The 24,552-nt window shown below is 40.6% G+C and overlaps 2 protein-coding genes across 4 annotated transcripts in view; one reads left to right on the top strand and one right to left on the bottom strand.

Moving 5' to 3' along the window:
* Positions 1–5,986, top strand: part of kif26ba (kinesin family member 26Ba) — a 135,915-nt gene extending 129,929 nt beyond the window's left edge. For all 3 annotated transcript variants that reach the window (XM_070554797.1, XM_070554798.1, XM_070554799.1), the window contains exons 27-28: positions 511–661; positions 848–5,986. In XM_070554797.1, coding sequence (XP_070410898.1) covers positions 511–661; positions 848–996 — 300 coding nt within the window. In that variant the 3' untranslated portion in view covers positions 997–5,986. The remainder of the gene's footprint in view (positions 1–510; positions 662–847) is intronic.
* smyd3 (SET and MYND domain containing 3) overlaps positions 5,972–24,552 on the bottom strand; it is a 127,387-nt gene continuing 108,806 nt past the window's right edge. The window contains exons 9-12 of the mRNA XM_015952772.3: positions 17,718–17,805; positions 15,329–15,503; positions 10,133–10,241; positions 5,972–10,064 (exon numbers count right to left, since the gene is read on the bottom strand). Of these exons, the coding sequence (XP_015808258.3) occupies positions 9,948–10,064; positions 10,133–10,241; positions 15,329–15,503; positions 17,718–17,805 (489 nt within the window). The 3' untranslated portion in view covers positions 5,972–9,947. The remainder of the gene's footprint in view (positions 10,065–10,132; positions 10,242–15,328; positions 15,504–17,717; positions 17,806–24,552) is intronic.

Here is a 24,552-nt window from a genome sequence, read left to right on the forward strand (position 1 = left end):
TTGTACCTTTTTATTTTACAGATTCAATAAATAAACATTTGCAACACAATCTGCATGAACAATAAACACTCGCTCGTCTCGCTTTCATGGATTTAATTTAAAGATTAGTCTTTGTAAAACAGACTACATTTATAAAATGATTGCAAATGAATGCACGGTGGAGGTTTTCTGGGTTTCCATTGTTAAACGTCTGTGTGTATAAGAGCAAAGGCTTTGTGTGAGCTTTGGAAACGCAGAGGGAGAACAAAGCTGGAGTTATAGATTTTTCCTGCAGCGGCCTGAAGAAAGCCACTTAACCCCCAACTGCTCCAGTGAAGCAGCTCTGTGTCCCAAACACCCGACAGCGATCCCGCCGTGAATCGATGAGGGGTGAATGTTTGTAACCGTGTGAATGTTAAGCATGCTGCTGCTGAACGACAGCCACGTGTGGCTCACACACTGTCTAGAAACGTAAAGGTAAATAAAATCCTTTCTGTGTGCTGGCTCACGTCCGCTGTGTGTATCTGACAGGAGGTGGTGTACGTCAGTGCCAAGCTTCGCCTGTTGGAGCACCGCCAGCAGCGGATCAGTGAAGTCAGAGCCAAGTACCAGTGTCTAAAGAAGGAGCTGGAGCAAACCAAACAGCACCTGATGCTGGAGCCACACAAATGGACCACTGAGTGTAAGTGTTGCACATCAGGACGTGTGTGTCTAATGATAAGGAGTCTGCAGCTGATTAGAGATAGGAGCAAATGTTTACTTTATGATGCACATTTATGTGAGGTTTAGTCAAAAATCTTTTTTCTGCTTCTGCACAAGCATGAAGCTCCATTTAAACATTTTTCTCTGCCTGTTCATCTGCATCCAGTTGAGCTGCAGCAGCCCTATGATGTGGACTCAGTGGAGTACCTGGAAGCTTTGGAAACAGTGACGGACAAACTTGAGACCAGAGTCAACTTCTGCAAAGCTCATCTCATGATGATTACCTGCTTTGATGTCTCCTCAAGACATCGGTAGACAGATCAGAAGATGGAGGAGGAAGAGCTATTTAAACCCTATTCTCTGATGGATCAAACATGCTGAAAAGATAATATCTCTAACGACAAGTACTTGACCAGCAAACTGGGTGATTAACGGCACGGAGAAAACCCTGGATTATGATTCTTGACATGTAAGTAGACTAAAGGACGGATGAATGAATAAATAAAACAAAGATGCACAGAAATAAGATACATGCACCGAGACAGATCATCTTTAGACAATAAAAAATATCTTATGAGCCATTCAGTTGAGTAAAAATGGCGTGAAGTGGTGGAAAGATGAAGAAGGTGCGATTGTGAAAAGAAATACAGAAAGAAACAAAGATGCCTCAAAGACTGATTGGAACAATTAAGAATGTAGAAAGAAACAATGTTGTTTGAAAAACCGATGGAAAAACCTTTTCCGGTGTTTTGACTGTAAATGTGCTCACCACTGAACGTAGACGCCGTATTCTCGTGCAAAGACTCACCAAGAGAAGACTGACAGATAAGTGCCTTGTGAACATTCCTAATAAAACCAACACCAGTCCTCTTTCTCTCTGTTTTTTTATGTACATGTTTGGTGCTAGCATAGAACAAAACTCCATAAAAGTCAGTGTCCTTGAATTTTCATTTTTCAATTGCGTCATTTCCTAATGTGATGATTCATCTGTGGGTCGGTGTTTAAACATGATGAGGGAAATATAATCAAATCGACTGTTTCAGTGTGTGGTGATGTCATGAAAGATTAAAAAAATGAATAAACTGAAACAGAATATTTAACCCTCCCACTGTCTTTATGGGTGAGCGTGCGAGGAAAGTTGACCATTGAGCAGGATTGATAGTTTATCCCTTGAGGTTCACGTGGCAGGGGTGAGGTGGTGCTCACTCCTCACCGCTGCCACATGGACCCAAGGGATAAACCATCAACCCTGCTCAATGGTCAACTTTCCTCACGGGGTCACACCCATTAGGACAGTGGGAGGGTTAAGAGACCTGCAGTACATAAAAATCAACATCAAAGAGCTAAAATTATAAAATGTAACGATAAAAATTCGGTGAAAGAATTTATGTATGCTTGGACCTCACAAACGAAGCCCATCTGAGTTATAACCATCTGTATTTTATTCCCTCAATACAGATGCAATGTTCACAAAAGGCTCGTGTCCACCATCGAAACTTCTTTGTAATTATACCAGACCTTTTCGGCATGCGCTTTTCTACAATTCACCGAGCCGACCCAAAAGGACCATTTTCTGGGCCATTTCAGGGACCAACCGAGTACCTGAACTGGGGTTTGTACTCAGAAATGCCCCGGTAGAGTCGCTGGGCAAGACTTGTGGTTAACTCATGCTGATTGGTTATAACTCATTGGGAAAAGACATTGGCAGAAGACGCCAAACAGTTGGACGAGATGCTGGTTAAGCAGAATGGAAGAAAAAGAAAATAGGCTGCATTGAGACTGCTTTAAAACTGCAGTTTCTAGATCTCCAACACCAAAATATGCAGTGGAAGTCGCCCGAACGCTGAAATTAACACAACTGCAGATCACCGCTTTTAATATCAGATGCTCTCCCAATCCCTAGAAAGCATTAAATTATAAAGTTTTTCGATAGAACAAAACATCTTTAATGTTAAGAAAGTCCAAGGATGCCTGATGGCGCTGATCAGTGATGTCACTCACTGCTGAAATTATCACGATATGCTGACGTCTTAGCTAAGTCCTGAAAGGGACGATTTTGTATGGAGACAATGGCTGAGAGGGCCAGGCCAGCGTATTTTCCATGTTACCATCACCCCTCTGAGAAATTTCCCAGAATTTCTATAGTAGAAACGCAGCTAAAGGGAATTAAATGTCTCAAAAGAGTGGAAGTGAAAAGATCCCTCTCTGACCCTGAGCATCGGTTAACGGACGGACAGACTGTCCTCTATTTGTATCTATGTGGTTCTGCTTTATCCTAAAAGAAAATGAATGATTTGTCAAAATGTGTGTTTTATAATAGTTTCCAGTTTTTTTTTACTTGGGTAGAATGGGACCATGTGGAGATTATTTATGAAAATGTAAAAAAAAAAAACCTTTTGAAATCAACACACTGATATTCAGTTTTAACCCTGTTTTAAAAGAGTAAATAAAACCAGGATTAGTTTTCAGGTGTTTGAATTGTTTGAGGATTGCATCCTGGGATTGTAAAGAAATATTAATCATGCATATAAGAATGAAATAACAGCTATTAAAATTGATATAGGAAGAAATAAGCTTAGAAAGTAATCATAGATCTCTGCCTGGTTCCATTAAGTCTGGATGAATACAAAATATTTGTTCATATTACAATCTATGGTGCTTGAGATGTTTATGATCTAAATGTTTGTACAAATATAAGTATACAAAAGAGCCTGTTTCCCTCTAAAGTACAGAAGACCCTTCATGTGCTTCTTTTTACATCAGAGGCCATCACCATGGTTACCCATGCTGTAATCAAACTCTCCAATAGCTTTGCCCTGCGAGCAGACAACAAATCCTCTCTGAGGTCTAAAACTACTCTGTGATTTCTATCCAAGCGTGGCTGTTGCAAATCTCAAATGAAAGTTGTTTTGTGTGCAGAAAATATTACATTAATGTAAACTAGTGGGGAAATTACCCCAGAGCAGAGGTGATTTGGATTAACTGGACTTGAAAGTGTTTTCCTAACAGCCATGTAAATACTCCTCAACATGCAAGTCGAGTGAAAGTTTATTTATTTTCAGCTCAGCAGAGCAACGTTGTCATGTTTCTTATTTATGTTCAACCTTTGATCCTGAGAAGTTACTATGCATTCATGAACAATAACTGTACATATGTTTCTGAGCCCTTGTCATATTTAAGTCTATGATACCATGTGTATGCACTCATTTTTATGTTGTATATATGTCATTGTGTTGAATAGTTTGCACCTGCTGATCCTGTTCACCCTCTGGTTGGCTCACATTCAGGTTCTCTATGTAAACAGTATTTTTAAAAAGCAATGCTGCTGTATTGGATTCAAACCAAATTAATCAGGAAAGAAATGATAAGACTTTCAGCTGTAACTCAAGATATTTAGAAATATGTGATTTACAGGCACAATAAGTAAGAATTTCACAGTTAAATAATCACAAAACAATGTCTCAGTTATGTTGGTAGAAAGGTTACATTGAAACAGATTTCATTCTCAGCAGGTTGGGGGGTTATTTTAGTTTTCCTGTTCTTAAAAAAGTCAAAGAGGGACGTAGCTACAGTTTACAATCTGTGGGTCTGCAGAGTTGCCGAGTCTGCATCGACACAAGCCAGCAAAAAGTTCCCGAGCTGTGGCCGGTATGTTAACCAGTAGTCCAGAGAAGGAGCAGTCCAGATGTATCTTTTGTTTTACTCTAATATCATGTAAAGAATATCGTGTAGGGGCGACGGTGGCACAGGAGTTAAGTGCTCGCCTCGCAATCGGAAGGTCGCAGGTTCGAGACCCGCTCAGTCTGTCGCTGTCGTTGTGTCCTTGGGCAAGACACTTAACCCACATTGCCTGCTGGTGGTGGTCGGAGGGACCGGTGGCGCCTGTGCTCGGCAGCCTCGCCTCTGTCAGTGCGCCCCAGGGCAGCTGTGGCTACATTGTAGCTCATCCCCACCAGTGTGTGAATGTGTGTGTGAATGGGTGAATGACTGATTGTGTTGTAAAGCGCCTTGGGGGGTTCCAGGACTCTAGAAGGCGCTATATCAAATACAGGCCATTTACCATTTCAAAGAATGCTAGAGAACAACTTTGAGCTAACAATGCTAACAGTAAATTAGAAACAAAGAAAGAATAGATTTACTCATTAACTTACTGTGTACGACTCATCTTCGCTCGTCGTCTAAAATCTTCTGGCGCTGAGTTGTAAATGGCAACAGCCATGAAGCTCACGGAACGGGAGTGAAAAAGTCACTTGTTTATTTAGAGAATGGGCTAAACTAACCCTAACCCAAACTTGACCACTGGATATCTCTCTTCAGTCTAACATCATGCACCTTTAAGGAATAACATTGATGCTTTCATGAAAGTAAGTAAAAAGGCTTTATGGGGAATTACAGGCCTACCAAAGCACATTTTATACTGTGGCACAGGATGGTTACACAGTAAAAGGCAGTATTAGAAACTGGACGAAAAAAATGTCATTTCTTTATATAAAGGTGCATGAATATTTTCTTGAATTAATGCTGGAAGTTTACATTTTCATCTCATCTTTAATATGACTCCTTAAATAAATTTATTTAAATACATGTGAACCTGAGTCCACCAGAGAAATATAAAAAAAAAACTGACCAGAAGTTAAAAAAAACAAACAAAAAAATTAAATGCCTTTTATCTGGGGAAACTGACATGATTCAAGCATTAAGATGCTATGTGGAAGGATCTTTCTTTAATTTAACACTGCCAAATTTACTGAGATAACACTTTATAATTCAAGCAATAACTGAGGGTTCAGTGTTCTTATTTAGAGCAGACTGGTGTGTCTTAAAACAAAGTGCTCACCAAAAATAATCTCTGATCCCAAATTATAAAGTGAAGAATGTGCTGTTTTGCAGAGGCATCTAAGAATTATCGTGTGTTATCTGAAAACCTGACACATAGCATCTTTAGGTTTTTAAGGGGGACTGTGTGGTTCTGTCGAGGTGAGACCACATTCATCCAAAACAGACACCCTGATTAGTATAAAATCAAACTTTGCTTCTTTGAAGCTAATTTATAACTCTTTGTTTTTGGTTAATCAGAGAAAAGTTTTAAATTTTGATAAATTCCTATATTACAGCCAGTCAATAATTCTCACATGAGAAAACACGATGCAACGTTTTATGTTTACTTGACTTTTAAAACAAAAATAATTTAAAACTGTAAAGAAGATCTTCTGTTTTTGTGAAATATGGTCTGGCATAATGTGTTGATGGAAAATAAAGATGGAGGGATGTAAATAAAGGAATGTATTGAAAGAGTTTAAAATCACACTTGTTTATTTTTGCACAGAGCAGAAAACGTGTTGGCCAGACATCTGCTGTCATCTGTTTCAGTTCTGGTTAAATCATTTTTATTTTGTTTATTTGCACATAAAACATCATCAATAAAGCACAGTGTAAAGAACAACTGTGCAGGAGAGGTTAAGAAGACCAAAAAGTCTTATGAAACCCCCTCCCCAAAGCCATACGCTATTTTAGCAGCAGAAACATTTTACAAATAGAAAAACGTACAGACATCATGTGCTGTTTGAGATTAACATAGGTTCTGTTTTTTTTAATGAAGTGAAGTAGCTTGATGGTGGTAGTTTATCGCATTTACCAAAACAATTCAAATGGATCAGAAATAAGAAAAAATGTCTTGAAATAAAAACAAAAAGCTAGATTCTGCTTAGAAAGTGGTCTTGTTTGTGGACCTTTACTAGCCTCTAGGTAGATTTGTTTGTAATGTAGTGTCCTGTTGAGCTTTTAATCAACGATGCTCGACGGGAAACAGGAGGAGGAAGAGGGAATGACACAAATAAGAACACAGGTCCCTAAATGTAAGAAAACTCCTGCAGCAAATGATTGGATTTCATAAGAGCTGAGAAGGGAAACAGTAGAGCAAGTACTAAAGAAATAAGATGATTAAAGTTGAAAGAAATTTAAGGTTAGAAATTTTATTTGAAAATGTGGAACCAGAAAATCCCTTTAAGCCGTTTTAACAAATAATATGCAGTCATCACTCTTCGGGTCTCCTGTCTGATTTATGTTAACCTCAGGCAAATTCTACGAGAACCAACCACTAATTAGAGCCGAGGCGTCCTGGAAGGTTTTATTTTACTTACTGATAAAGAAATTATTGTTGAGATGAAAAATCCAAATTGTATTTTGGTTCAGAATCTGCTGTTAGGAAAACCTGATAGGAAATGAAACGAAGAGGATTGAAGCTTATTTTTGTTTTGTTTTATGTCAAAAGTGCTTTTCAGGCTGTACCCAGTTTGTTACATTAATTGTGCAAAAAAAGTGTAAAAAACCAACAACAAAAAACAGGCATACTCCTTTAAAGCTTTAACTTTTCTACTTCCATCCCCCGTTTTCACACGGAAGGTGACTGTGAATATTGTTGTAAGATGAATTAATGACTGACGTGATGATGCGAAATTTTTTTTTGATTTGATTTGATTTGAAGCTTTAACTGTTTTTAAAAGTAATGACCATTTTGGATATTTTAGCATCACAGACTGGACTATAAATATGTGAGATATGTAAACAGAGGACAGGAGGACAAAGACATGAAAGTGATGTGGTGAAGCTGAAGAACAATGGAGAGTATTAAGGGGGATTGCAGAAGGGCGGTGAAACAAAAGGTGTTTGTTATTAGGGTAAACTGCAAAAGACAGATGACTTGTGAAGTAGCTTGAAGAACCCTAACCCAAGAGTAAGTCACACAAATCTAAAACAGGTAGTGTCTTATTTAGGATAATCAACCTACTGATTTTAGCCTAAACTTGAATCTGACGTGATTTAAACACATGCCTAAAAGATACTAAAAATATTCAGAAAAAAAGTTGAAAAGGACACATTTAGGAGTGAAAATGTTGCATCAGAAAACAGTGTTACTGCTCAGTGAACTGAGCTAAGCTCATTAAGCTAGGTCACCTTCCTAAAACCTGAACATAATGTTCTAAGAACTAAAAACAAGTAAAAAAGACAAAAGATTCCAAAAACAAACTTTTCAGACTTAAGTCTTCAATTTCCATTAATCAAACTAAATACTCTGTAAAATATATTTTATATTGAACAAAAATTGTTCTGGAAACATGAGACACATTCTAAAATTTGTGTGACACACACACACATACAAGGTTAGGGTCCTCTCTCATACAGGAGATGCTGTCATCAGTTTGCAAATGGACACATTCAGGGATTAACGTGGGATGTGTCGGAACGTGTGTGAGACACATTTTATCGGAGACAAACTCCAGCCTCACACTAACAGAGGTACACCAAAAGCAGGGATTAACAAGGGAAGTGTATGTGACGTACACACTCACACTCAGAGGACAATGGATGTATTACTGAACCAGAACAAACACATTCATGCACACACTCACATAAAGCCCTGGCACCTGAGATCTCTCATCATGAGTGAATCCACAGATCACTCAGGAGATTGGGGGGGGGGGGGGGGGGTCACACCGTGGACCCCCCTGTCATATGACAGAACGAGGGACAAGCAGACTGCACATCAAACCCAGGCTGCAGAAATACCACAACCACAATGTCAGTCTGTCAAAACAAGCTGTCAACAACACTTACGTAGCACTCACAATATCGTGTTTTGCTTTTACGTTTTAGTGAAAAACTTCATCTGATATATCTCAGGAACTCTGCCGTGAGAGGGGTATGACGATCCTGGAGCCTCTGGAAAGTTCTGAGAGGAAAACCAGAAAATATGTAAACAAAACAAAGCTGCGGTCGATGTGTTTGCTGATCTTTTCCTGGTGAGCCTAATCACTAAAAACAAATGGACACTTCCTTTACTGGGACACTATTAATCCTTTCTTTCACATTTCATTTAAATTTAATGCAAATATAACCATAACCATATAACCATATAGCTCTCTAAACATTTGAATTGTTCTGTGCAGCGTCGTCTAATAGACACTAGTGACACGACATCCCTGGTCATGATTAATTATAACCCTGCCTTTATGTTCTAGAACTTCACACTCTGTAGAAAACAGCTGAAATTTGTTCTATTGATAAATGAAAAATTTCAACGGTAATGCTTTCCTGTTGGGGGTTCACCTTTTTGGATGTTGGACACCTTTTGCATCACCATCCATCCATTTTCGGCCGCTTATCCAGGGTCAGGTCGCAGGGGCAGCAGCCTAAGCAGGGAGACCCAGACTTCCCTCTCCCCAGCCACCTGGGCCAGCTCATCCGGGAGTATCCCAAGGCGTTCCCTGGTCAGCAGTGAGACATAGTCCCTCTAGCGTGTCCTAGGTCTACCTTTAGGTCTCCTCCCTGCAGGATGTGCCCAGAAAACCTCACCAGGGAGGTGTCCAGGACACATTCTAACTAGATGCCCGAGCCACCTCAACTGGTTCCTCTCAATGTGGAGGAGCAGAAGGTTTACTCTGAGCCCCTCCCCGAGTAAACCAAGCTTCTCATCCTATCTCTAAGGGAGAGCCCAGCCACTCTGCGGAGAAAACTCATTTCTGCCGCTTGTATCCGCGATCTCGTTCCTTCGGTCACTACCCAAAGCTTGTGACCACAGGTGAGGGTAGGAACGTAGATCGACCGGTAAATTTAGAGCTTCGCCTTCTGGCTCAGCTCTCTCTTCACCACGACAGATCGGTACAATGCCCGCATCACTGCAGACGCAGCACCAATCCGCTTATCGATCTCACGCTCCAGTTTTCCCTCACTCGTGGACAAGACCTTGAGTTACTTAACTTCCTCCACTTGGGGCAGGACCTCATCCCTGACCAGGAGAAGGCATTCCACCCTTTTCCTACTCATGACCATTAAAAGGATTTACTCATCAGTACTATAACTTTGTTTTAGCAGCCAAAGAAGTTCTGCCATGTTTGCAGTCAAAGCATCTGTGATTGGGTCAATTTATGAGATTTTGGGTGCATAATTATAAAATAAACCACCTAAAAATGTTAAAAATAAAACAAAGTACTTGCTTTACTTCATCTCTGTTTATTTTTTGAATTATTGCAACATGAAAACAGTAAGGAGTCGTCCGTCACTGGGGTGTGGGTGTGGGTGGGGTTTGCTTGACCAAACCGGTCCACATTGGGTAAACAGCCCACTGGGACATGTCCGGTATGCCAGACGGCCAGTCCACCCCGCCTATCCACGTTGCAACAATTCTTAAACCAAATAAGTAACCCAGAGTTTGATTAATTATCTTTTTTTCCCACACGTTTGATTTTATTGTCTGTTCATTATTTGTCTCAGTGTTTGCTGGATGACTTGTAGTCAAGCTCACTGCGACATTCCTCCATCTTCATTCGTAGGTCAGTAGTCATGGGGTGATCTTCACCGTGAGTGAGCTTCATGATTGTAAAAGCCTGTAGGATAAATAGTAACAATGATAATAAGAATGAGAAGAACAAAGGTAAGAGCTGTCTCATCATACCTGTTTAAACGTGTCCAAGGCATCCTCCATGCATTCAAGGTGATGCTGCAGCTTTCCAACTCTCATCAGCTGAACTCCATGAACAGGATGTGGATCAGGGTAGTACCGGCTATATTTACAACAGAAACAGGAACAGTGACATCATTTTTATTGTTTTTATAAGCCTAAACCATTTGCCTCTGATTAATTGGGGGTCTTTCTGTCATCTCTCTGGATGTAGAAACTGCCTGATTCAAATGAACAGGGATCAAAGATGGTCACATTGTTAAGCCGAGTCTCTTCGTTCTCTACAGGTCTGAGTTTATCTCTGCTGTAAATCTCAATCTTCCATCTATAATTTTGTTCTGCCTTCAGTTTCTTCTTTACTACAGATGTATTATTCCTAGGACTGCAGTAAAAGGGCACCCAAGCATGTTGTGGTGAGGAACTCTTTAATTCCATTTTCAAACCCACTCCATTTCGATGATCTGTTTTTGTGAGAAACCCACACACACATTGCCCACGTGCACACCGGCATTTATGCATGAGCATGCATACAAAAATAAGGTCAAGCTGAATCCACTTCACCCTGTTTAACCTGGTTTATTTGCCAAGTATTGGTACTCTCCAGAGTAAACAAAAGCACTTAACATGCTCAGTTTATGCTAACAATAATTTAATAATAATGGAAAATTGATTTTATTACATATATAAACAGAAAACAATAACTTTATCTAGTTAAAAGTTCGACTCAAAAAAGATATTTGTTTTGTAAAAGCTAATTAATTAACTTGTAAGAGACCTCACCCGGGGTCATTTTGCCAATTTCTGCAACTTCTCTGATATTTCAGCAGCAAAATATTCAAACAGTCAAGCCTAACTAAACCAGAAATGGAGAAGCACACCAATTACAGGGGTGGCCTCCAGTTCTGTGGTTAAAATGGAATTCATATAAAGAGAGTTCTGACACTAAACCAACAGTATTAGTCCTCCATGAATAATAACATGTTGCAATGCTGATTTAATTATCACGTCACTAATTAAAGCAACATGTGAACATGCACCTCAAGTCCACATTCCAATTACGATTCTTCTTTCCTCATAGAAGCAAAAAGCAATTAAAAGAATTTCATTAGCTCGATTTATCCAGATTTTTCCTTTAATTTATTTTCCCAAGAGAGTAAACGGAAGAGAAATATGGTCTGACTGTGCTAAGCAGACGGTTGGAAAGTCGTAGCTTCTGGCTACAAGGAAGAGAAGATGGAAAGAGAAATGAATGGCTATGGAAAAGTGTAAAATATTCAGGCAAATGTGGTAGAACTAATGAGATACTTGTCTGGAGTAAAAAAAAATAATCCAAATCTTGTTTCTTTTATTCCTTTTTTGCATGAAGGCAAAATATACATTAATTGGAAAAAGCATAATTAGAAAATAGAATTCTATGCAACAATAGCTTTTTACTTTTCTTGGTTTGTGGACAATAAAAGCCCTAAGTAGCAATTACTTCCTGTGTGATGGCAGCATATCCATGATGTGGGGGGCTGCATGCAATGGGACAACGTTTTCAGACCTCGTTAGGGACGTGTTAAAAATGAATGATTAGCATCAAATGAAGCAACTTTTTCTTGTGTTTTGAGAGACTTCCAATCGTTTAAAAAATACAAATAATTCTACATTTCTCAGTGAACCTAGAGTGTCTTTTACTCACTTATTGTCTTTCCCACATGATGCAAATTCGTTAAAAATGTTATTTAGCAACTTCTAGAACAACCAAAAGCCACTTTTCCTACTGAAGTGCTTAAAACAACACAAATATGTGTCGTTGTTAAGAATATGAAGCAGAGCTGGCCATCCTGGCCTTTTGCCAATGCTAAGACCTCAATGTTCCATCAGTATCATGATAATCTTTTTTAAAAGCCACATCCTACATTGATAAAGGTTGTCCTAATTTGCTGTGACCTGGCCATGTTCTAAGGTGGTGGAGTTGGTAGCAGGGTCCAAATCCAATGTGAAGGGTTCTTTACAAACTTCAGTTTTCTTTGCTTCAATCTGCAATTTGCATGTAACATTTTTGTCCCAACAGAACATGGAGGAAAGGTGTAATAAGGCCGCTGGCCTTAAAAGACTTTGTATTTCATATCACTGCACAGACAGGTTCACAAAAACTGACAGTGTGGATGCATGGTCCACTGAGCTTTCACTGATGCAGAAATCACATGCAACAGATTCATTTCCATAATTCTGTTGAATGTTAACGCACAGCAGTACATCCAGAGAGGTAATATTTGCTCAGTTATTCAGAGAAACCTAACAAAAAGTGGGTGATGTTACGACATTTTTGCCTTTTCACATTTTAAGTGCTGCCTGAAAATTTCAGGCCAGAAGGTCAAAGCGTGTGCATAACACAGGACACAAAAACAAAAAGGTATAATATTTATTCATAGAAGCTTTGCAGAGCTTTATGGGTGCATTCCACACTCCTACATCTGCTCCTTCTTACCAATATGTGTATAAATATGAGCATGGCTTCACATATTCATAGATGTGTGTGTGAACATATCTATAACAGTGAAATATGTGCAGCCCAGAGACTCTCAGTGAGCCTGGCTTGCACAGCCTGCAGCAGTTCTGCAATGTTTGCAATGAATAACTTTTCCATGCATCACAAACTGGAGAACCAAGGAAGAACCTGAAGAGGGAAAGAAAGAAGAAAGGAATACTGAATGAGGGGAAAGGAGAGACATGGTTGTCTTCGGCAGCAGATGAATATGGAGGATCCTCCACCCACTCTCACCGTATTTTACCAGAATTGTTTTCTCTCATTCTATTTAATTACAACATGTTAGCACATTATTAACAGCTTTCTCTCATTCTTGTGATTATTAATAATAATTTAAATTATTTTAAGTCAACCATTCCCCTTCTTCCTGTTTGGCAGAATCTACATCAAACCTGCACATTTATGTTCCAGTAGATTTTTGCAGTGCATAAAATTTCTACTGTTTATATCATTGATTTCACTAAACCATTCATGTAAAAAGCTTAAGATTACATTCAAAAGAATTTTTAAAAATGTAAATCTTCGCTTCTTTTAGTTATTAATCTTTCAAGTTTCACCCTTGGAGGAAGATAATATCTTTTAAAACTTTCTTGTAGTGTGTCAAAGTTCAAATCTTTTTCTTGTAATTGGTACAAAATTAGCACCACAATGATTTTAAAAACTTGCAACTATGTAAAAGTATGAAAAAGATTCAAACAATAGTTTAGACGTTTCTGCTGTATCAAAACATACATATTTATTCCTACTGTATGTATTTTTATATATACACATGTGTGTGTATATATATATATATATATATATATATATATATATATATATATATATATAGATATGTGTGTGTGTGTGTGTGTGTGTGGTTATTTTTTTATTTTTTGCCTGGCACACAGGGGAAAAACTTTATTATTTTTTTTTTTTTTGGAATAACCTTGAGATTGAAGCCAGCTGTCACAACACACCGTGCTCTGAGTGGTGAATTCTCTTATTACCTCCTGCTAACATTAATTAAGAGTTCTTCTTGCTAGCTGTTCTGTGCAAATCCACTGAAACAATTTAAGGTAGGATGAGCTCAGACTTCCCTCTTGAGCTCTTGACAGAAGTAATGCACACCCAACAATAACATTACCTGGTATACAATAAATATAATACTTATAAACGTTGATTGTGCAGACATTACAGCATTTCTTAAAAGCCCTGAACCTAATCTCTAAATGTATCCCCAAATAATGACTACAATTAAACGTTGTCAAAACTAGTGAGAAATACAAGATTGTTGTCTTTTCAAATTAAACCTACCACAAAAGTGGTTCAAAGTCTTATTTTTAATTTGATCATTTTAAAATGATAGTTTTGATGTAGATGAAAAACATTAAACTTCATTCCTTTTATTCTTGTTTTTCACTATATTCTATAATATTTTGCAGCTGCTCCAATCTCTCCATCCTCGTTTCTTATCACCATCTTTCATTCTGCTGCTCTGAGTCTGCTTATTTATTTATAGGACATATTGTTGTTTCTCTCCTGTGGCTGTTGCTACGGGTGTGTGTGTGTGTGTGTGTGTGTGTGTGTGTGTGTGTGTGTGTGTGTGTGTGTGTGTGTGTGTGTGTGTGTGTGTGTGTGTGTGTGTGTGTGTGTGTGTGTGTGTGTGTGTGTGTGTGTGTGTGTGTGTGTGTGTGTGTGTTGGCAGTGGTCGAAGGAACCGATGGCGCCTGTGTACGGCTCGCCTCTGTCAGTGCGACCCAGGGCAGCTGTGGCAACATAGTAGCTCATCCCCACCAGGGTGTGAATGTGTGTGTGAATGGGTGAATGACTGTGTTGTAAAGCACCTTGGGGGGTTCAAGGACTCTAGAAGGTGCTATATTATTTAATTTTAACTGAAGGCTATTGGAATGATTTGCAGTGCCAATCACATAATTTACAGAAGAATTAAATAAATATTTAAACATTTCATAGAACTTGACTATATTTTTTCCTCGTGTTTTACCGACTCCTCTCTGGGAATAATAGGGAATAAAACAAAATCCACGCAGAATAATGAACATTTCATTTTCACTTATGAAAATTATTTTTGGCCGGTCACTAAATAATCAGAAGAGAAGATCACCAGAAGAAAACGTGTTTCCTCAGTAGACAGAATACCAACAACACAGACCAAAATAAATAATCTCTGATTGATTCTGAAGCCTAATTGACATATTTGGTGACTCAAGTTTTCAGCAATGATACTTTTTATTTTTTTTACATGAAAAATCCAGGATTGATTTTTTTGTGTAATTAAACACAAAGACTGAAAACAAAGTGTGACAGGAGGTGTTGTAAATAAGCACAATACTGACTCGTCAAACATCAGCCGTCCTTGAGTAATCGTGAAACCGTCCATCATTTGGGCGATTGCTTCTTTGTGCTGCTGCAGATTTACATTTCAATTCATCTACAAATGGTTAGTGAAGCATGCAACTGCACAGATAAGAAATTAACTTATATGATCAAAACATCCAAGTATTTACAAGGGTGAATGATGTATTTTTTAACGATTAATCCAATAAAACCTGAAAAACTTCCACAAATCCAGGGATTCAAGTGTATTTAATCTAATATCTTTTTTGGGGGAATCCTGTGAGAGTCGCCTGTCTGAGATTAAGATAAAAAAAACTACCTACCTGTACGCTGGAAGAGTCCTCACGCCGTATCTCAAAGCCTCCTCCCAGCGTCCCAAGTGAACAGACGCGTCTAGAGCCATGTCTGTAATCCTCAGCTTGTAGAGGTTCTCATCAGGGACATCACCCTTAACAGCTGACAACAGATGACTACAACCCTCCAACATCTCCTCCCAATCTAGATGAAGAATTAAGGAAAAGCAACACTGATCCTAGAAGCTTTTAAAAGGAGAGTGACACTGGAGACTGCCGAGGAAAGCCTGAAGTATGTATGAGAACCACTTTGCATAAAGTTATTAATACTGTTTTATGTAAAGACATAATTAAGTAGTGCCTGTCTTTTCTTCTCTTTTCTGTTATGATGAAAACTGCTCAGAGCCAGAATTATGAACATGAAAGCACAGCCCCACATTTAATTAAGAGTCTTAATTGCTCAGTTAATCATGTCCTAAGTCTCTACTGGCAGCCAGTGTCTGAACTTATCTCCAAGTAGAAAAAGTAATACCTCTAGTAGCTTATTTAAACGTTCTAATGTGATCTAAGATTATAGCAAGTCAGCAAATTTGTCTTTTGGCATTTTAATTAATTTACTTTGCTGCTGTAATGTTAACTCATGCATGCGTTTTATGATCAGGGTGACGATCCGGAGGCAATCCCACGATACGAGCATGTGCTTCTGTTGGCTCAAGTCTTATAATCCTTTAAGTATTTGTCTTGTTTTTAAAATTTCCCTCTGGATTAACACAGATTTGAACGCAACATTATTTGTACTATTTTCTAAAAAAAATTATTTTTAAATCAGTGTTTCTCAATTCCAGTCCTCAGGACCCCATGTCCTGCATGTTTTCCATACGTGCACCTGATTTAAATATTTGCATTGGCTCCTCATGAAGACATCAAGTGCTGCAGATGCCTGTTAATCACCCACTCATTTAAGTCAGGTGTGTGTGGAAGCAGGGAAACACTGGTGTTTGAAAAGGCAACATAGAAAACATGTAGAGCACCAGAATTGATAAACACTGTCTTAAAAGGGGTATTCCACCCCAAAGTGAAATTTTGTGTCACCATATTCTCCAGAGTTAGATAAGTAGGAAAAAGCATTTTGTAACACTCATTCTCCTAATCTGGCAGTATTCTGACAGGGTTATCTTAGCATAAACAATGTACGTGAATGGTAACAGCTAGCATTTTATGTTAAAGAGTTATTAAAATTTCTCAATATTTATCCTAATTTTATTTGTGACCTCAATAATCATATTGACTAAAAATGAAAATAATAACTAACACAAACAAAGAATTACAGGAGCCGACATGACAAAGCACTGTAGTAATCCGCAGCTACAGGTCACAAGAACACGATGCAGCTGTGCAAAATGACATCTACATCGTCTGTCGTGTAGTCAGCCAATTCTTGATGAAGTTACTATGCTATGCCTTCAATTATACAACAGTTAGTTGCGACCGAGTGATTTGATTGGTCAAGAGACTGTCCAAGAGAGCTGATATTGGACTATAACAACACTGGGACTGTTTACAAAAAGTATCACTCCGATGTGCACAAGCGTTCTAACCGTTGTTGTAGAAAATGTTTGTGTTGCCTAGCAACAGCCTTGTCTGAGTCTTCATTTCGTGTTGGGACTATTTGTGTAGGCAAAGCCTGATAAATGATTAAATGAATGAACAAATCATAATCTGTTGTTGCTTATTGTTGTTATAAAAATAAAATGTGCAGGTAGAACTGTTGTATATAAACAATATCACACTCACAGGTCGTGCGTTGTTGCTGAATTTCAGCACTGGTGTGATTATCAATATATAAATGGCAACAATGGGTTGAGACTTGATATCATGAATTTTTGGTGTACAAGATTATTCTATGATTAATTTTATAATACAAGATTATTCTGCTGTTAAATGAACTTAGCGAGTAGGTTGTTCCAGACATCTTGGAGAACTAACCCCAGATCTTCTGTGGATGTAGGCTTCTTCACATCCTTCTGTCTATTCATATAATCCCAGACACACTCTATGACGTTGAGATCTGGAATATGTGTGGGCCAGACCATCACTACCAGGACTTCCTGTTATTCTTTATGTTGAAGATAGTTCTTAATGACTTTGGCTGCATATTTGGACTCACTCACATTGCATTTTGTAAAGTGATAAAAATAAACAATCATTTATATTTCTGAAAGCATTCTCAACCCAGTCCCTCCCTCACAGTATTTGAACCAATTTTGATGTTAGCAAATGAGCAAAAATATCAAACCAGGATTTCAAAGAAAATGACTGGTCCTAACAATAATTGAAAGTAAAAATCTAAAAGACATTTTGATATTGTGATAACAGAAGGGAATTATCTGGCTCAGAGAATATTAAAGATAAAGGATTCTGGACTCTGCTTTTAGTCCTTCCAGTCTCGGCAGAGCCTCCTTCAACAGCCGGCATTTCTCTCCTTCCCCCGACAGCATGAGCCCATCCTGATAAAAGAAGGGGGGGGGGGGGGTTAACTAAAAACACACTAATGGTGCAAATCTACAGATTATGCATGATTACAGAGCACAAATTAGAGATGAGATGACAAAAGAAACGGAAAGGTTTAAATGCAAACGTGTGACAGAATGTGCAACATGTCAGAGAAAGAGGAGGGTTCAGAAATAATCTTTAGATTACATTTAGATTTGCATGATTGCATAAAAATATGCAGTCAGTTTACTAGAGTTAAGTTCACACACACACACACACACACACACACACACACACACACACACACACACACACACAACATAACCCAAAAGACACCCCGCTGGTGTCTGATGTCAACAGTCATCTGTTGCTATGGCAACTAACTCACAACATGCAGACTGCCATCATCAGCTGGAGATTAAAGAAAGAGAACGTGTCTGTGCGTGTCCTGCAACACAAAGGTCAGCTGTATAACATGAATGCGGTAGTCCCAGAAAACAACTCACTCTTGTTTATCTCAACCACACACACACACACACACACACACACACACACACACACACACACTCACACAAAGGCATTAGTACATTTTTTGCTGTGCTGTGAAAGTGTCTCATATGCTGCAGCATTAAAAGAGCAAAGCTGTAGACAAAGGTGACAACAGCATAAACAAAAAGATGATACTGGAGCAGGAAGGTAGAGCAGGGTGGATGGATGGAACAGAAAAGTGTAGCTGAAAGACAAGATAATTTTTCTCATTTTTCAGGAGGTGACCAGGCAGATGGAGGGAGGGACGGAGGAAGGGAAGAGGTGGAGCGTGACAGAGTGATGGAGAGGAAGAGGAGGACAGCAAGAGATAAGAATGAATGTCAGAGTGAAGGAGTGGGAAAGGGTAGGGGACAGGAGAAGGTACACTGAGATATGTTATGCACTGATAACATGATGTGAGAAGCGTGATACAAAAGGCGCGCGCGCGCGCGCTTGTGTGTGTGTGTGTGTGTGTGTGTGTGTATAGGAGGCAGAAATAGGGACAAGTGGGGATGATTAAACTGTCAAGATAATATTAGTAAGTGAGGAAATTAGATTAAGGATTGGATCAAGCCAGTATTTTTTAAAAGTGCTTCATTTGTTATTAAAGTGACCGTAGCAATGACAGTTAAATAGGATAATAGCTAAACTCATCTAAACGATGGAGCAGGACATCAGGGGTTTTGTCTGCACTAATGAGAGCTTTGCCCTCTTCTCTTGTGGTGAAGAAGGAGTTGAGCTGAGTTCCAACCCTCACCTATGATTATGAGAGTTGGATCATGACTGATCTGACTTTGAGGGAGTAAGATGGCGCTTGCGCACGGTCACGCTGCGAGCTGCTCGTCCTCTTTACGCACTGATGCCTTGCATTTTATCGGTTTTTATTGGCGTTTTATTGGCTTTTATGCACTTTTCTTGTCGCTGATCCCTTTTTTGAATGGTGTGGATTCTCTGCTGACATATGATCGAGCTGCGCTGCTGAGGCTTCGTCCTTCCGTTGATGTAGCCGGCAGCGCGCGCTGGGAACTGGGCTGTGTGAGCCATGAACCTCACGGACGATGCTGCTGGTTGAACTGCCCGCGTGCTCTCTCCACCCAAGCCGTGATGTGTCGGCCCTCTGTCCGCCCCAGCTCGAGAAGGAAGCATCGGAGAAGACGAGGAAAGAGAGGTAGCCGGCGCGTGAGACGTCGGCCTGGATCCCTGAACAAGCGGCTGGCCCGATCCGGCCCAGCTTCTGACCCGATGGTTCCGAGATGTCTCCTGGATTACTCGGCGCCCTTCCCAGGGAACTCGGCCGGCTCTGATGGTGTATCGGCACCGCGCCACGGCCGATCGGCTCGAAGATCACGCCAGACTGGGGTTTGCTGGGAGAATCTGCGCTCGGTTACGGGCACAGAGTTAGAGGGGACTGGGTCCGTGCGCGATCTCTGTGCTGCAGCCCCGCTGCAGAACCGGTTTGGTTTGGTCAATGCCAGGTCTGTGCTGAACAAAACTTTTATTCTTCGTGACTTTTTTATTCAGCATGACCTGGGTTTTCTCTGCATCTGTGAGTCCTGGATCCCGTTTGGCGACACAAGTCCCCTACTCGAGCTCATACCACCTGGCTGCTCGTGTTTTAATATCCCCAGATCACGGGGCAGAGGTGGAGGGCTGGTTGTTGTTTTTAAATCCAGCTTTCCTTGTAAACAGCTTACACCCACCATGTCATTTTCTTCCTTTGAACTGTGCTTATTTGAGCTGTGCATCTCCCCCCGCCTGCTTGTCGTGCTGATTTATCGCCCTCCAAAGACTGACTCTAACTTCCTTAATGATTTCTGCGATCTTGTGGCAGACTGCATCCTAAAATATGATTATGTACTATTTTTTGGAGATTTTAACATCCATATCTGCTGTCCTGACAATGTGCTTGCTAAAGGTTTTTTTAATTTGCTAGATTCATTCAATCTAACTCAATGGGTATCATCCCCAACTCATGCCAGGGGTCACACCCTGGACCTGGTTATCTCTTATGGTCTACCCATCATGAACCTTGTGACTTTGCCTCCTGTGTTCTCTGACCACTCTCCAATACTCTGTGATGTTACGTTGCCATGTCCTGTCCCTGTGTGTGAAGCTCCAGCTACTAGGTTCAGAGCCCTGGATGCAGAAACTATTTCAAAGTTTATGGACTGTATGTCTGTAAGGTTAGAGACCTTTAACCCAGATCCATCTAACGTTGATCACTATTCACAACACTTTGATTTACTTTGTAATCAGGTGCTGGACGTGGTTGCCCCTCTCAAGCTTAGCAAGTCTAGGCCTAGGAGGGAGCCTTGGCTCTCTGATGTCACACAGGCTTGTAGGCGGGCGTGTAGATCCTCTGAGAGAAAGTGGAAAAAGGATGGCCTACAGGTCTCGCGTGAGTTGTTCAGAGCATCTCTAGTTGCTTATCAGGATGCAGTGAGGGCTGCCAGAATGGCCTACTTTGCAGACATCATTGAGACAAACTCCAATAATCCTAAGATTCTCTTCAAAACACTAAACTCTGTTCTGGTGTATCAGGAGCCTAGCTCCATGTCTCCTACAGCTGCTGGAAACTCTGAAGCTTTTCACAAATTCTTTGTTGATAAAGTGTCGGGCATTAGAGCAGTCATTTCTGGTAACTCTGTTGACCCTGTTCCAGTTCCTCCATCACCACCCACCCTGAGCTCCCTCAATACTGTTTCATACTCTGAGCTGAGTAAGCTTGTTGCGAGGCAGAAGCCATCTGGCTCTCCACTTGATGTTCTGTCGCCTCGTCTCTGGAAGGCTGCCTTTCCGTGCCTTGGCCCATCACTTGGTCAGATTATCAATGGGAGCCTCAGCACAGGTGTTGTCCCAGCTGCTTTGAAAGCAGCAGTTATTCGGCCGACCCTGAAGAAACCTGGTGCTGATGTCTCTGTGATAGAAAATTACAGGCCTATCTCTACCCTGCCCTTTACATCTAAACTGCTTGAGAAAGTCGTTTATCAGCAGCTGGTCTCACATTTAGCTGACTCTGATCTGTTTGAGGTTTTCCAATCAGGGTTCAGGTCTGGCCATAGCACAGAGTCTGCTCTACTGAGGGTCCTAAATGACATCTATTTATCACTAGATCAGGGAACATCTGTGCTGCTTCTATTATTAGATCTGACAGCAGCCTTCGACACAGTTGACCACGCGATTCTACTCGATCGCTTGGAACGATGGGTTGGGATCAAAGGGTCAGCTCTGGACTGGTTTAGATCGTATCTCCAAAACAGGACATTCTGTGTTAAATTGGGTGATGTTTTTCTTCTTGGGAGGGGCTCCGGTGGGGGGTCCCGCAGGGGTCGATCCTTGGTCCACTTTTGTTTGCCATTTATCTGCTACCTCTGGGGTCAATCTTTCGTAAACATGGCCTACCATTCCATCTGTATGCTGACGATTGCCAGATTTACTCTCCATTGTGTCAGGAGAAAGGTCACTCTATTCAGTCCTTTGTCTCCTGTGTTAATGAGGTGAAGTCTTGGCTAATGTCCAACTATCTACATCTGAATGAGGGAAAGACAGAGCTCATTGTTTTTCACCCCAACAGCAGGAATGTGGATCGTTATGCTGATCTTGGCCCTCTTTCTCCATACTCAAAACCAGTTGTTACCAGTTTGGGGGTGAAACTTGATGCTGGACTTAAATTTGATGCTCACATCAATTCTGTGATCCGGTCCAGTTTCTTTCACCTGAGACGCCTTGCTAAAATCAAGCATATGCTGTCGAGAGCCCACCTAGAGCGGGTACTGCATGCCTTTGTTATTTCTCGGCTTGATTACTGCAACTCTCTATATGCAGGGTTGTGTCAGTCAACACTGCGTCGCCTACAGGTTGTGCAGAACAGCGCTGCCAGGTTCCTGACTGGGACCAGGAAACGGGACCACATTAGCCCAGTTCTGGCCTCCCTGCACTGGCTTCCGATTTGCTATCGCTCACAATTCAAAATACTCGTCTTTGTTTATCATTTCTTCCAGGGTGGTGGTCCCCCCTATCTGGCCACTCTCCTGAACAGACACTCCCCATCACGCGCTCTGCGCTCCTCTGACCAAGGCCTGCTCGCTGTCCCTCGGTCTAGGTGTCGTACCCGTGGGGACCGGGCTTTTTCAGTCCTAGCACCGTTACTCTGGAACCAGTTGCCACCCTCAGTTAGGCTGTCCCCTTCTCTGCCAGTCTTTAAGAACCACCTAAAAACACACCTCCTCCGCTTGGCGTTTCCAGAACATGTTTGATTATGGCCCTCTATTATGTTGAATCCATTCCACAGTTTTCATTGGTACACTCAATCCATCCACTCAATCCAAATGTGTTTCACACATTTGTATTTTACCAGAATGTTTCTTCTATCTTGTAATTTCCATTTTGTATTTTGTAATTTGTATTTTGTAATTTGAATTTCTTTTACTGTTGATTTATTCAATATAATTACTTACAACTGTACCATGTTCAGCGCTTTGGGCTTCCTGACAGGGTTGCGGAAGGCGCTATATAAATAAAGCTTTGATTGATTGATTGATTGATTGATGACTGCAAGAATGAGATACTCTTGGGGAGACTGGGATCATCCTTAGTGAGGAGGAGAGACTGCTTCTCTAAATCAAAAGTCACTTCAGGTGGTTTGGCCATCTAAAAATAATGCCTCCTGGTTGCTGCCCTTTGGAGGTTTTCCAGGCGCGTTCCACTGGACAGAGGACCTCGCCCCAGAACCAGAATTCACTGGAGAGAGTTAATGTCCTCCCAGGATTCCCCAAGAGGAGCTGGAGTGCATCACTGAGGGGAGGAACGACTGGGCTTCCCTCCAGGACCTGTTACCTCTGCACCTGGATAAGCATTGGAGGGGGGGGGGTGGGGGGGGGGGGTGGAAGGAAGGAAGGAAGGAAGGAAGGAAGGAAGGATGTATTTATGGCTAGGTGAATGGGTGAATGGATGTGTGAGCGGATAGATGGACGGTCATGTGGGTCTGGTTCTTCCCTCAGATTGTTTAATATTTCCTCTTTTTATAAAAGTTTTTTAAACAGCGAGTTTGTCCTCGTGTTCCTGAGAATATACTGTATGGGTAAGCTGTTGCTGAGTATGAGTATGGACTGGAGAGGTGGCAACAACTGGAAAATGCCAGAATTCTGAGAGTAATATCTCACCTACTTATTTTTTTAAAAATGAACTTGTTCATTTTTGGAACTGTGAACTTAGTTGGAACTGAACTAGTTCATTTTAAAATGTGTGAACTGAACTTTGAACTAGGTCTTTTAAAAACAAACTTTCCCAACACTGGATGGGTGGGTAGATGGAATAGCCAAATGACAAAGCTCCAGTTTTAGGCCCCGCCCCCTCCATGTCAACAATTAGGACGTTGCTCTTATTAAAGAGCAAGTTATCCCTTAATCAACCTTTTTTGACGATAAAACTATAAAAATGAGTGTTGGAGACATTGTAGTCTTGGGACCACATAGGCCAATGCGCGTTTGCGAACTATGGACCTCGTACATCACCGCGTGCTCCACGAACTGAACTGTATGGCTGGCGGTGAGATGCCCTTTTATCCCTCACGGATGCCCCTTGTCCCCATGGACTGGACTGATGATCCTTGTCCCTTTTGTCCCCTCGTGGAGTCAACTGCCCGCCGGCCTCCCTCCTTCCACACTACTACCTCTCGCATGGATGAAGACATCATTGCGTACCCCCTGCATGGGTGGCTTCTCCTCGTTATGCGCGTGGGGACTATCCCGTTTCCTATCCTCTTTTGTTTTTGTACCTGACCAGGATCCAAGACAAAGACCAAAGACAAAGACCAAGACAAAGACCAAAGGCGTCCAAGGAGACCTACGTTCCTAAGGGACAAATCACTTATTGTTCAACCTGTATATCAATGATTTGGTAAATGTGTCTGACAAACTAGGTTCTGTTTTGTTTGCAGATGATACAACACTGTTTTATTCAGGGTCTGATATAAATGAAGTAACTCATGTGATAAATATTGAACTGATAAAAGTTAAAAACTGGTTTGATATAAATGAATTAACACTTAATCTTAAAAAAACTAATTTCATTCTATTTAATGACAAAGAAAATATAGACGTAATATTAAAAATAGATAACATGGAAATTCAAAGGGTAAAAGAAATCAAATTTTTGGGAGTAATGATTGATGAAGCTCTAAGCTGGAAATCACACATAGGCTATATAAAAGGTAAAGTGGCCAAAGCCATTGC

Source organism: Nothobranchius furzeri, chromosome 9, assembly GCF_043380555.1.
Source record: "Nothobranchius furzeri strain GRZ-AD chromosome 9, NfurGRZ-RIMD1, whole genome shotgun sequence".
NCBI lineage: Eukaryota > Metazoa > Chordata > Actinopteri > Cyprinodontiformes > Nothobranchiidae > Nothobranchius > Nothobranchius furzeri.